Here is a 13,107-nt window from a genome sequence, read left to right as displayed (position 1 = left end):
TTTCCGACCTAATGGTTCACTGGTGACCAGACCGGGGCCTCGGCCGAGGTCATACATTCGGTGAGCGGCAAAGTGGCCCAAGATCCCTGCAACTCACAGCTCGGCTTCAGGGCGCGTGGGGGCCGTGGGGACAGCTGCTGGCCTTCCCCGCGGTTGCCCGGCGGCCTCACCCCGCACCTGCTCCGCTCGCTGCAGGAAGCCCCCGCCATGCGGCCCGCCCTGCTCGCGCTCCTCCTCCTCCTGCTTCCCTCCTGCCTCCCCGGGGCGCGGGGCGGCCTCCGCGAGGACCTGGGCCTGCTGAGGACCCAGCTTGCGCTCCGCCTCTACCGGGACACGGCGGCGGCGCCCAGCAATGGAACCAACGTGGTCATTTCCCCGGCCGGCGTGTCCCTGGCTCTGGAGATCCTGCAGTTCGCGGCCCAGGGGGACACTGCGCGGCAGCTGGTGCAGGCGCTGGGCTACTCGCTCCACGGTAAGAGGCCCGCCCCGCGGGTGGGCGCCTGGGTGCCCGGCCCCGAGCCCAGCGGCTCCCGCTGACATGCTCAGCCACGCGTGGGGTTCTCTTCTCCTCAACAAGGGATGGGGGTGGCGACTGCCTGAGCTAAGGATCCTAGAGCGCATGGGCGGCGGCAGGCCGTGAGCACTTCCCTGGAGCTGGGCCCTGCAGGGCCACGCGAGGGCCACCCCGAGGCGCCAGGCCCAGGGCGCCGCCGTCGCCCCTTCCCCTCCAGGCCGGCCCTGACCCGGCAGCGCTCCCGCTCCAGCCTCACGGCCGTGCCACCCCCGCCAGGCGGCTGCACCCCTGGGCTCCTGTCCCCAACGGCTGCGGGGCCGCACGGCGAGCTCGTAGAGGCGCCGCTGCGAGGCGGGCGGGTTGCAACGAGGTGAGCTCGGGGCAGGGGAGCCCAGTGCCCGCGGCCCAAGGGGGGCCCTCGTGCGCCTTTCGGCCTTGACAGAGGCTCCCGCTGACGTCGGGCCCACAGACCAGCGCCGGCAGCTGGGCTCGGCCTTCAGGGCGGCAGCTCGGCAAGCTCGGCGCCCAGCGGCGTCTGCACCGACCCCGGCCACGGTGGCAGGCAGCTCCTCGGCAGCCTCCTGCGGTCTTCCCCCGGGGTCGCACCTGCTGCTCGAGACAGGCCCAGCAGCCCGGAAGGAGCGCCGTCCCCACCGCACGGCCCCGCAGGTCCTGGGGACGTCGGGGGCTTTCCCGGGCAAACTGTCAAAGGAGGCTCGTAGCGGCGCTGGAAGCACGGGGCCAGGGCCGGAGGGCCGGGAGGGGAGCCTCCGAGGGGAGGTGGCGGCCTCGGGGGAGCCCTGGCTGGCCACGGCCGCTGTCACCCCCACCGTCATTACGTCACTTGGTCTTCATGGAAACCGCGCACATCCTCATCCCCGGGTTACACGGGACAAGAGGCAGACCGGCAGGCACAGAGCAGAACTCAAGTCCAGGCTCTCGGTCCCCAGTCCCACGTCCCCCCACAATCCTTGGCCCCGGGCCGCCCCTGAGCGGGTGCATGCGGCAGGAGGACCTTCCTTTTCTGCCTCTAACCGCAGCCCCCTTCCCCGTCACCAAGGCACACCCTCGACGCCACCTCCGCTCACCTGCTTCATCTGGCAGGTAAACCCCAGTCACGGAGCTCCCAGGCTCGTGGTTACAGGCCTTAGTTAGTTAGTTGTTAGTTAGTTAGTTGTTAGTTGCTAGTTAGTTAGTGAGTTGTTAGTTAGTTAGTTAGTTAGTTAGTTAGTTAGTTAGTTGTTAGTTAGCCGAAGGAAGTCCCCATCAGGAAGCGCAGGGCGGCACATGGGGCCTAAAGGAAGGGGCTCGCGGGCTCCCCGGTGAGTGCAAGGCCTCACGTGGGCACGAGAAATGAGGACAAAATGCCCTGCTTCTTCTAGTGCTTCTTCCCACTCTGTGGCCACAGACCCTCTCCAACCCTCACCCCCCTCCCCGTGTCTGCCCTCCAGGGTCCTGATCCCTGCGGGCCCAGAGCTTGCCCGCCTCCTGCCTTTTTGGACGGCATCATCTGTAGGATCCCAGCCCCCCTCTGGCAAGAAGGAGCTTTGGGGGGAAAGGAGGGACAGGACTCCTTCGGAGGCTGCAGTAGGAGTGCCGGCCATGCTCACATCCCCCCGTCCATCAGTAGGAGGCGGGAGCCCCCAAAGGCCGCAGGGAGGAGGTGCTGCGCTCAGGCCTTCACAGATGTAGCAGCCCCTGGTGGAGCCAGTGTCCCCGGTCACCCTTCCCCAGCCCCGTGACCCTGAACCACCTTAGCCATCTGTAGGTCTGTCCGGGGGCAGCCCCTTGGTCTGTGTGTGGCGGCACAATCATAGGGGCGATGCCACGTCATGGGGTTAAAGGCGCTGCTGCTGGCCGCCCGGGTGTCGGGCCCCAGGTGTGAGGCCCCGGGTGTGAGGCCTGGGTGTGAGGCCCTCAGGTGTGTGAGGCCCCGGGTGTGAGGCCCACATGTGAGGCCCGTGCTGTGTCTCTGTGGCCAGGCTCCCCTGTGCCCCAGGCTTGGTTCCTCTACCTTCTGGCGGGTTCTTGTGGGGTAGCAGCAGGCCCGTGGGGTGTGGGCTGTGGCGCTGGTGGCCTCGTGGGCTCCCCGTGGCTGTCAACCAGCAGTCGATCTTGGGAGATGCCTCCCTGGACGTGCCCAGGCTGCTGACCTGCTGTGCAGGGAGGCCGCTGAGCCGAGCACCAGGGGCGGTGACACCCGATGGTGCGGCTGTCTCGGTCACTCAGCCCTGACTGGCTGTGCCCCGGAGGCGGAGGACCAGCTGCCAGGAGGACCTGTGATTCTGTGCGGCCCCCTCGGGGCCTGATGGCTTCAGGTCCTGCGTGGCCTTGCCCCAGCTTTGAGTCCGTGGGCCCAGGCCGATTCCTGGCGGGGGAGGGGGAAGGCCCCCCTGTGTGAGGCCTTGGAGGAGCGGGGAGGGGGGGTGATGGGGGAAGGGTGATGGGGTGATGGGGATGGGTAATACTGGGTGACAGGGGAGGGATGACGGGGGAGGGATGATGGGGGAGGGTGACGGGGGAGGGTGGCAGGGGAGGGTGATGGGGAGGGTGACGGGGACAGTGACCGCAGCGCCCAGCCTGACGTGTCCCGCACCCGCAGCCCCGCAGGTGAGCACGTCCGTCCGCAGCGCCTATGCCGCCCTGCGCAGCCCTGGCCGCGGCCCGCAGGTGGAGCTGGCCTGCACCATGTTCGTGCATCCGGGCGCAGCCGTGTCGCCCTGCTTCATGGAGCGTGTGTCGCGCTGGGCCAACAGCAGCCTGCAGCCGGCGCCGCCCCGTGAGCCCCGCGGCCCGCCCACGCGCTCAGGTGAGCGGTGTGGGGGGTGCAGGGGTGAGGCCGGGCGGAGGGCGGGAGGGGACGCGGCGGTGCCGGGGGCCCAGGCCGGAGCCAGGACAGGAAGCCTGCAGGGGTGAGGCCATGCGGTGGGCGGGAGGGGACACGGTGGTGCCGGGGACCCAGGCCAGAGCCAGGACGGGCGGCAGGCAGGGGTGAGGCCAGGGCAGACAGGAGGGGACGCGGCCGCGCCTCGGAGCCCGGTCGGTGGGCGTACTCAGCAGCCGGGCTGTCCCCGCAGGTGGCGGCCCCACGGGCCCCGAGTCGGGGCAGGCCGAGGCAGCGTGGGCCCGGCTGGCACTGCTGAGCACCATGTCCTTCCGGAGCACCTGGCGCCGCGGGTTCGCTCCCGCTGACACCCAGCCACTGCCCTTCACGGGCGTGCGGGGCCTGGCGCTGCAGGTGCCCACGATGCACCAGACGGCAGAGGTCAACTACGGTGAGCTCCTCCCGCAGGGGCGCAGCGAGCGGGCCAGGCTCAGCTGCAGGCGGGCGCAGGTGGGGAGCATGGGGCACCCCCAGGAGGCGCAGGGGAGCCGCGGTGGCGCCCCAGGGTCCCTGCGCCCAGGGACAGGCCGCAGGCTGAGTGCTGGGCCCGAGGGGTGCCAGGGGGAGGCCCACACCCGGGTGGACGGCTCCCGAGAGGGCCCCCGCGGGCCTGCCCCCCCTGCACCCCCTGCACCCCCGGGCTCCACCCCTCCAGCTGCGGGCTGACTCTGCTCCCTCGGGGGAGCCCCGCAGACGGGGTTTCAGGGACCCCGGCCTTGAGAACACGGCTGCCCTCCTGCCCTGATGCCCATCCCAAACATTGCCTGGTCGGTGAATTTAGGTCTTTGCTTATCCGATGAGCACCTACCCCCGAGGGGAGGCGAGGTGCGCGGGGAGGAAGGCCCGCGGATAAGCAGACACACATGTGACTTAGGCTCCTGTTCCCCGTGTCTCCCCTGCTGTCGCCCTGACCCCCGCTGCTCCATCTGTCCCCGGTACTAAATTTCCCAGTTTTATATGATCCGTGGGTTTAGAGCTTTTGTTGAAAGAAAGGTCTAGCACAAGGAGCCTGGTTCCCCATGCAGCCACAAAAGGCCAGGATTGGAAGGCGTCCCCTGTAGGACCGGAGGGCCCGGGGTGCTGCCCAGCACTGCAGGCCCCGAGACCCAAGCCCCGGGAGGCCATCTTAGAAATTCGAGGTCTTGCCATCAGAAAAGGTGACTTTGGCCTCAAACGGCCTCCCGAGGGTGGGACACACACCCTGTCAATAAAATGTACTCTTAGCAGTCCCGGGAGACGGCCCCTCCAGGGCCTGGCGCAGTTCGGTTCCCCAGCTCCCGGGACGGAACTGACTCCCCCTCTGCGGACCCCCAGGCCAGTTCCAGGACCCTGTGGGCCATCAGGTGCAGGTGCTGGAGCTGCCCTACCTGGGAAGTACCGCGAGTCTGCTTCTGGTGCGGCCGCGCGACAAGGACACCCCGCTGAGCCACATCGAGCCCCACCTCACAGCCAGCGTCCTGCACACCTGGATGTCCAGCCTCACGAGAGCCAGAATGGACGTGTTCCTTCCCAGGTGAGCGGCTGCATCGTCCTTACGGGGTAGACGCGAGGAGCCAGGTGGTCTGGTCCGGGGGTCAGTCCTGAGGCACTGGGCCAACCTGTCCAACCAACGTGGCCCTACAGGTTAGGCCAAGAGGGACTTACCCCAGAGACGGGGACCAGGTGAGAGTCTCTGACTCGCTAGCTCATGATGTAGGCAGAATACGATTCCTTCTGGAATTTCCTGGAGCCTCCTCGTGGGGAAGATCATCTGTCTTCATTGGGCCAGGCTGGAGCCCCTGGGAAAGACGAACCATGCAGCTCCCTCTGAGGCATGAACCCCGAATCCTATCACATCCTAAGAGGGTCACCAACGGTCACTTTTCCAAAACCAAGGAGGCAAAATAGTTTAAATAGTTTATAATTCTGATGAGAAGGCAAACTAAGAGGTAAGATAATTCAAGACTTTTAGTCTCTGAGCTGAGGGTTCTCATTCTCTCTGAATAGAGGTGAGCCTCCCTTTAAGAGAAGCCAGTAGGGAATATAAATATAGTGAAAGGGAATATAAGGGAAGGGAGAAGAAATGAGTGGGAAATATCAGAAAGGGAGACAGAACATAAAGACTCCTAACTCTGGCAAACGAACTAGGGGTGGTGGAAGGGGAGGAGGGCGGGGGGTGGGGGTGACTGGGTGACGGGCACTGAGGGGGGCACTTGACGGGATGAGCACTGGGTGTTATTCTGTATGTTGGCAAACTGAACACCAATAAAAAATAAATTTATTATTACAAAAAGAAAAGAGAGAGAGAGAGAGAGAGAACCCAGTAGGCACTAATACAGCTTGGCGAAAAGTTAAAGGATGGTTCTAGATTTTGCTTTTCCGAAGCCAAACTCATTTGCAAAGCTCATTACTTTACAAAGAATTCCTTGGTGAGCTTCTTTAAACGATAAGCTGCTCTGGCGCACTGGAAATCGGAGCAAACGTGTGATTAGCTTGTAGACCAGCCTCAGGCGAGGAATGTGGTCCAAGGGCTCCGGACGCGGCTCCTTCGCGCTCCCTCGTGGCGGCTGCTCTGGCCTCCCCTAGGGCTGACCGGGCCTCGGCAGCGCTGAGCCAGAGCTCTTGGCAGTGCTCCTTTGAGGAGTTAAAAATAGGCCCAGACGCTGAAACGAAAACACACGCAGAGCGACCCTGTGAGCTAAGGGCCAAGGTCTGCAGTGGGACCCGGCATGACCAGCGCCGAAGGGGACGCGCCTCTAGGATAGAGCCGGGCGTCTCCAACCAAATATGTGGACCCCAGATGAAGCGCAAAGACAGGACGTCGCGACAGACCGTGTCTAGCGGGGAGCAGAAGCAGCCCCAGTGTCTCCGTGACGCTCGAGAGAAGCTCAGGACAAGAAGAGGAGCTGCCGACGACATGACATGGACAGAGATTGAAGAGACAGACGCAGCCTCATCCTGGAGCGGCTGCTGCCGGGGAGCCCTCCGCTGTGTGTGACCCACCCTGAGAGCCCGCAGCGCCCGAGGAAGGATCCAGAAACCCCAGGGCAGGGGCGAGCCGGGAAGGCGGGGAGCCCAGGAACACAGCACCAGTCCACGCTTGGGCTTCTCCTGAGAAAGGCCCTTCTGACCCCCCTAAGACGATCAAGCCTGCCACCCAAGGACAACGGAAGGTTTTGGGAAAATGAGGCCACTTTACGAGAGAAACAGCCTCAAACCCTTGAAGGAATGCATAGAGAAAGAAGTAGGGCTATTTTAGGTCTAGATCACCGTTGGGCCCATCGCACCACGGCAGTCGCACGTCAAGGACTTACCTGCACGTCTGCAAATCGCTCATCGTCCACCACGAGCTGCCTTCCGGGCGGCCCGCGGGTCTCACCTGGAGCAGAAGCCTTTGTGAGCGACACGGGCCGGGGCGCACAAGTCGCGTGGCAATGGGGGGGTGGGGGGCTTGGGGTCGAGCGTCACCAAGCAGCGTTATTTAGTCGATTCTGGCTGGAGTGTGATGTTTAGCTTCCAAAGGAACCTTTTATTTATGAAAATATGACATACAATGCATGGGGACAATCCATGTCCATCAGGGAGGTTAGCGCAGTGAAAGAAGGGGCAGTGGATGGGATGAGCACTGGGTGTTATGCTGGATGTTGGCAAATTGAACTCCAATTTTTAAAAAAAAGAGAGAGAGAGGGGCGCCGGGGTGGCTCCGCGGTTTGGTGCCCACTGTAGGCTCAGGGCGTGATCCTGGGGTCCCAGGATCGAGTCCCATGTCGGGTTCCCTGCGTGGAGCCTGCTTCTCCCTCTGCCTGGGTCTCTGCCCCTCTCTGTGTGTCTCATGAATAAATAAGTAAAATCTTTAAAAAATAAAAAATACAAGAATTAATAAAAAAAAAAAAGAAAGAGAGAACAAAGTATAGGAGTCTCACAAACCTAAAAAGAAAGAAAGACTCCTCAAGGAGGCCAACTGCGGGCGTTACGAGGGTCGTTTGGATCCGTGATACAGCGACGCCCCCCGAGAGACTAGCAATGTGCCAGACGTATATTTGTTTAAGGAGCAGGACACTCGGTTATTGGCTCGACATGCTGGGGAGCGAGGTGGGAGCATGTTTTTTCTGGCAATAGAGGTGACACGGGTACCTTTGCTGGCATGTGCTCACCGTCCCGCATGGGGCGTTGCGGCGGGCTCGGGCTCTGCGGCCAGGAGCCCGTCTGTGTGTGTCCGTCTCTGTGTGTCGTGAGTGTCGGGAGGACCCGTCAGCTGTCATGTCTTCAGGAGTCTAGGCCTTCCTGGCACAGAGCTGCGGATCATCGTGTGTGCGCTATGCTTCGCGACGGGCATTTTCTTTCCTTTCTAGAAAATTGGGGTATAATTCACAGAACCATAAGATTCATTCTTTCCAAGTGTACGATTCGCAGGCGTTTAGTATACAGGCAACGTCGTGCAGCCGTCGCCACTGTTTAATTCCAGAACTTTCTCGACACCTCCAGAAGAAACGCGACGCCCGTTAGCAGGCCCGCCCCGTTGTGTCCCCACCAGGGTCCCAGCGGCCGCCAGTGTACTTGGGAGCACAGTGGACGTGTCTCGCTGCACACCGCGTGTAACCGAGACGTCCAGCGGCGGCCCTGTGTGCGTGGCTGCGCCACTTGGCAGTGTCTTCAGGGTCCGGCCCGGGTCCCAGCCTACGCGTCGTGCTTCGTTCTTTTTTATGGCAGAACAATTTCCCATCGTGTGGACACACTCCGTTCGGCTTTATCCGCTCATCGGCTCACAGCCATCTCAGCGCCTGGACCGTTTGGGGCCTGTTTGTACGCTTTGGCTTCTGGAACACACTCACGTACGCATGTTCGTGTGGCTGCATGTTTCAGCCACCTCGGGTACGCACCCAAGATGGGCCCCCGGGGTCACGCGTGGACCCCACACTGTACCTCTCGAGGGCCTGCCAGACGCCCTCCAGGGCCTCTGCCAGCCACCCCGCCAGCGCCCCTCATTGCCGGCTCCTTGTGAGGCCGTGCAGCTTGGAAAGATGGGGCTTCCCGAGTGGAAGCTGGCGCGACAGCAATGTGAAGATACTTGACGCCACACAGAACGGTCCAGTTCTATGTGATGTATTTTTTCCCACAGTTGGGGTTTTTTGAGTCCCTGTGAATGGAGGGAAGGACTAAAGAGTAGGGGTGTCACGGAGTCTCCCTCCAGAACCGTAGCTCCCCTTGCTAGAGCAGTTAGGGTGCAGTCCCCGCTTGGCCCTCCTGCAAGGCCTCCCCGCCTCTCGGCTTCTCCCTGGCCTGGAGGCAAGACGGGGCGCCCGGCCACCCATCTCCTTACGTGGCCATCCTCATTGCCGCAAGGCCGCTTCCCATGGTGCTTCCACTTGCATATCCCCAATGACCAATGACATCAAGCATATTTTCATGCACTTTGTGGCCATTTACATTCCTTTATCGAAGGAATATCTATTTCAATCTTTTCTCCACTTTTAAGTCGGTTGTCTTTTTATTGCTGAGTTGGAATAGTGCTTTATATATTCTGGATGCTAGTCCCTTATCAGATTTATGACTTGCGAATATTTTCTCCCATTTAGTAGATCATCTTTTCACTTTCTTGATGGTGTCCCTTGGAGCACCAAAGTTTTAAATTTTAATGAAGTCCAGTTAACTTATTTTTTCTTTTATTTCTTGCGCTTCTTTTGATGTCATTTCTAAGAAACCGTTGCTTAACCAAGATCACAAAGATCTGTGTCTATGCTTTGTCTAGGAATTTTCTAGTTTTAGCTCTTCTATTTCAAATTAATTTTTGTATGTGTTATGAGGTAGAGGTTCAATTTCATTCTTTGCATGTCATTATCCAGTTGTCCCAGCACCATTAATTGAAAAGATCATTCTTTCACTGAATTTTCTTGGTACCTTTGTTGAAATTAATTGACTATAAATGAATGAGTTTATTTTAATGGGTTTACTCTCAATTCTATTCTCTGGGCACAAATGTCTATACGTCGGCCAGGACAACACAGTCTCAATTACTATAATGTTTAGAAATCGGGATCTGTTAGCCCTTCAGATTTGCTCTTTTTCCAAGATTGCTTTGGCTATTCTGGGTCCCATACATTTTCTTGTGAATTTTGGTATCAGCTTCTCAGTTTCTGCCAAAAAGGCAGCTGAGATTTTGATGATGATGATTGTGTTTAATCAGTACATCAACTTGGGAATATTGCTTTCTAGCAATATTAATTGTTCCAATCTGTGAACACAAGACTTTTTTTCATTTTACTTATGTCTTCCTTAGTTTCTTTTGATTATGTGTTTTAGTCTTCAGTGTACAAATTTTGCATTCCTTTTGTTAAAATTATTTCTAAGTATTTTATTCCTCTTGATGCTATAAAATGGGATTTATTTGCAGATGATTCGTTGATAATATAAAAAACACAGTTGATTTTTGTACCTTGATCTCATATCCTGCCACCGTGATGAACTCATTTATTCATTCTAAGAATTTTTTCTCTGTACGTGTGTGTATTCTTTAAGATTTTCTATATATAAACCAAGTTGTGAGTAGAGATAGGTTTACTTCTTCATTTCTAATCTGGATGCATTTTTATTTCTTTTTCTTGTATGATTGCCCTCCACACTTTTCAGGACAATGTTAAACAGAAGTGGTAGGCATCCTTCTCTTATTTCTGATCTTAGGAGGAAAGCTTTCAGTCTTCACCATTAAGTGTGATGCTAGCTGGGGCACCTGGGTGGCTCAGGGGTTGAGCATCTGCCTTCGGCTCAGGTCGTGACCCCGGGGTCCTGGGATGGAGTCCCACATCGGGCTCCCTGCGGGGAGCCTGCTTCTCCCTTGGCCTGTGTCTCTGCCTCTTTCTCTCTCTGTCTCTCATGAAAAAGAAGTTTGATGCCAGCTGTGGGTTTTCTGTAGAGGCCCTCTTTTGGATTGAAAAAGTTCCCTTCTATCACAAGTTTATAGTGTGATTTTTGTTTTCATGAAAGATATCAGATTTTTTTTTCACATGCTTTTCTGCATTTATTGAGATGATCATGTGGCCTTTGTCCTTTATCCTGTTAATATCGGTGTTTTACATTGATTTTCATATGTTGAACCCACCTTGCATTCCTGGGATAAATCCCACTTGGTCATGGTGGGATTTATATGTTGCTAGATTCAATTTGCTAGTGCTTTGTTGAGGATTTTGCATCTACATTCATAAGTGAAATTAGTCTGCAGTTTTCTTTTCTCATGATATCATTGTCTGGTTTTGGTAAAGGGCAATTTTTTTACTCAAGATATTTTTGTGGCATTTCTTCTGAGCTGGACTTCCATACAAGAAACAAAAAAATCACTCTCACCTTTTATGGTCATACCTCACTCTTACTATTATCTTTAGTTACGAAAAAAATGATATTACTCAGTTTTATCACCTACCATAATCACTATATTTGGCTTCAAACATCCCTGAACTTTTTTTCAATATCCCTGAGAAACAATAAAACCACAATGGTAACAATAAAGTGTGTGAGCTGTGCTAGGCATTGTTGAGCACTTCTAAGAATTATTTCCCTTAATCTTCATAAAGCTGATAACTAAGCACTACTGTTATGCTCATTTCACAAATAAGGAAACTGAGGCAAAGAGAGGTAAAATAATTTGCCCCAGGTCCTTCAGCTAGTAAAAGGCTAAGCCAGGATTCAAACCCTGGCACTGGGCCCCCAAGTTCGTGCTCTTAATATGTTTCAGCCCTAAGAGTTTTCAAAATGGATGAGTTTTAAGTATTTAAGAAAAGTTCAGAAGAGATGGTACAAATTTTTTTTGAGACCGTCAGCATAGTTGGAGAAAGCGACCGTACCTTCTTGGAAAACTATTCTAAAGACCCAAAACATATTTATGAGAAAATCTGATACTTCTGTTTAAAATATTCATCACATTGTCTTGTATGCAATGAAGACCTTTGATATTAAATGGTCTAGTCCAGTATTTTTACTCTCCTGCAAGTTTTGCATAGTTTATAGAAAAAGATAAAGTCCATTTCAAACGTTTTCATTTTCAAAGAAAAATAATATGAGCAATCCTTTTAAAGAATCCTTCACAGTAAAATCTTAGATGCCTTGCCCTTGGAGAAATATTACAAAGTTGGTGTGTTGATTCTTTCTCCTCTCCGGACTTATTAGGAAAACCAAAGCCTTAGCTTGCATTCCTTTCCTCCTATGCATCGAAGACACACACTGCACACAGCAAACACAAAAATCTGTCTTATCAAATATGAACGTATTACATGAGATGCTCTACTCCTTGCCAGTCAGTCGACAGCTTCTTTTCTGCACCTACTACGTGAGAGGCCTCACGAGGTGGGAGGTAGCAAAGCGTAGACGCCAAGAGCACGGGCTCTGCCCTCAGACAGCCTGGCTTTGAGTTGAGTTCCACCACGTACTCATTACATCATCTTGGGCAAGTGTCTTAATTTCTTTAGGCTTCAGCTTTCTCATCTGTAAAATGAGGATGATAATAACATAGTTATGTGAAGACGAAATTAGATAATCCACAAAAAACGCTTGTCATAGTGTCTAGCACATGGTAAGTACTCGTTAGTTACTACCAGGAAATAAAACATTGACTGGGATGGTCTATCTTCTCAAGGGGTGTGCGAAATCATAAATAACAGTAATAAGAAGCAGACTATTCCATACGTCAAAAGAGCAGAACAAGGTGTTAATGGGGCTTTAGGAACCGAAGGACACAAAACAGCTGGAGAGGAGAAGAGAACAATGGACTTGAGCTTAGAGGCAAGGGTGGCAACTCAAAGGCAATCAAAGGAGATGGGGTGGAAAGAACAGCAAAAGCAAAGGTACGGAAGGGAGAGGGAGCCCTGTGTGGTCAGACTAGTCCCTGGGCAGGGTTTATGAAAAGGAGCAATGAAAGATAAAGCTGGAAAAGAGGCTTCCTTGACTCACAAGTTAGGGAGTTTGGCAGTTGTGTGGCGTGTATGAAATTATTTTGGATGAGATTTCTAAATGAAAGCTGATGGCTTTTGTTTTTCAGATTCAGGATCGAAAATCACTTCAATTTGAAACCCATTTTAAATTCTTGGGGAGTCACCGATCTTTTTGATCCACTCAAAGCCAACTTGAAAGGAATTTCAGGTAACACTTCTTCTTTCAAGCTTTTTGGCATTGTGCTTGGGGGCAGCTTTGTCATACTTTAAGGGATTTTCATCTACAGAGGCTTCAGTGGTATAGTGAGAGTTAACATTATTTAAAAGAATAAAGAAAGAGTTTTGCTTTATGTAAGAATATGTGGCTTCAGATAACTGTTGAATTTGGGTTGTACTTTGTGGAGGCAGGTGGTGTTTCTTGAGACCTCTAAGTACCCTTTGTGGAGACCACCTTCGGGGTGAAGTCAGTGGCCACAGAATCCACCTCACCCTCCGGCCTGTCATGAGTAGGAGCATGTCACAGATGGTGGTGCAGTGACAGAGCTCTTCATTCTGACCTCCCACCACCATGCCAGCCTCACAGTCACCCTGTTTTTACCTCCTCCCTCTCCCTCCCTCTTTGTACCATTTCTGTCCTCTTCTCATGAACTAACCTTGAAACTTTCCCCCATCCACCCAACTTCCTGTCTTCGAATTACCCCTGTACCTGTAATCTTGCCCTAAAGTGTTCTTCTTCCCTACGTCCATATTAAACGTATTTTCCCTTGGTAGACATGCTATTACTCATCAATAGGAGCTGTGTTTGCTTATCA

At 54.9% G+C, this 13,107-nt stretch overlaps 1 protein-coding gene across 2 annotated transcripts in view; it reads left to right on the top strand.

The window, feature by feature from the left end:
- The window catches only part of SERPINE3 (serpin family E member 3), a 32,645-nt gene that overhangs the window by 1,816 nt on the left and 17,722 nt on the right, over positions 1–13,107 (top strand). Inside the window, exons 2-6 of one of the 2 annotated variants that reach the window (XM_049099554.1) lie at positions 196–472; positions 3,117–3,332; positions 3,592–3,789; positions 4,713–4,911; positions 12,403–12,503. In XM_049099554.1, the coding sequence (XP_048955511.1) occupies positions 208–472; positions 3,117–3,332; positions 3,592–3,789; positions 4,713–4,911; positions 12,403–12,503 (979 nt within the window). In that variant the 5' untranslated portion in view covers positions 196–207. The remainder of the gene's footprint in view (positions 1–195; positions 473–3,116; positions 3,333–3,591; positions 3,790–4,712; positions 4,912–12,402; positions 12,504–13,107) is intronic. The other variant, XM_049099553.1, reaches the window with a different exon arrangement.

The sequence above is a fragment of the Canis lupus genome, chromosome 22 (assembly GCF_003254725.2).
Source record: "Canis lupus dingo isolate Sandy chromosome 22, ASM325472v2, whole genome shotgun sequence".
Lineage (NCBI taxonomy): Eukaryota > Metazoa > Chordata > Mammalia > Carnivora > Canidae > Canis > Canis lupus.
This window is presented reverse-complemented; position numbering and strand designations above follow the sequence as displayed.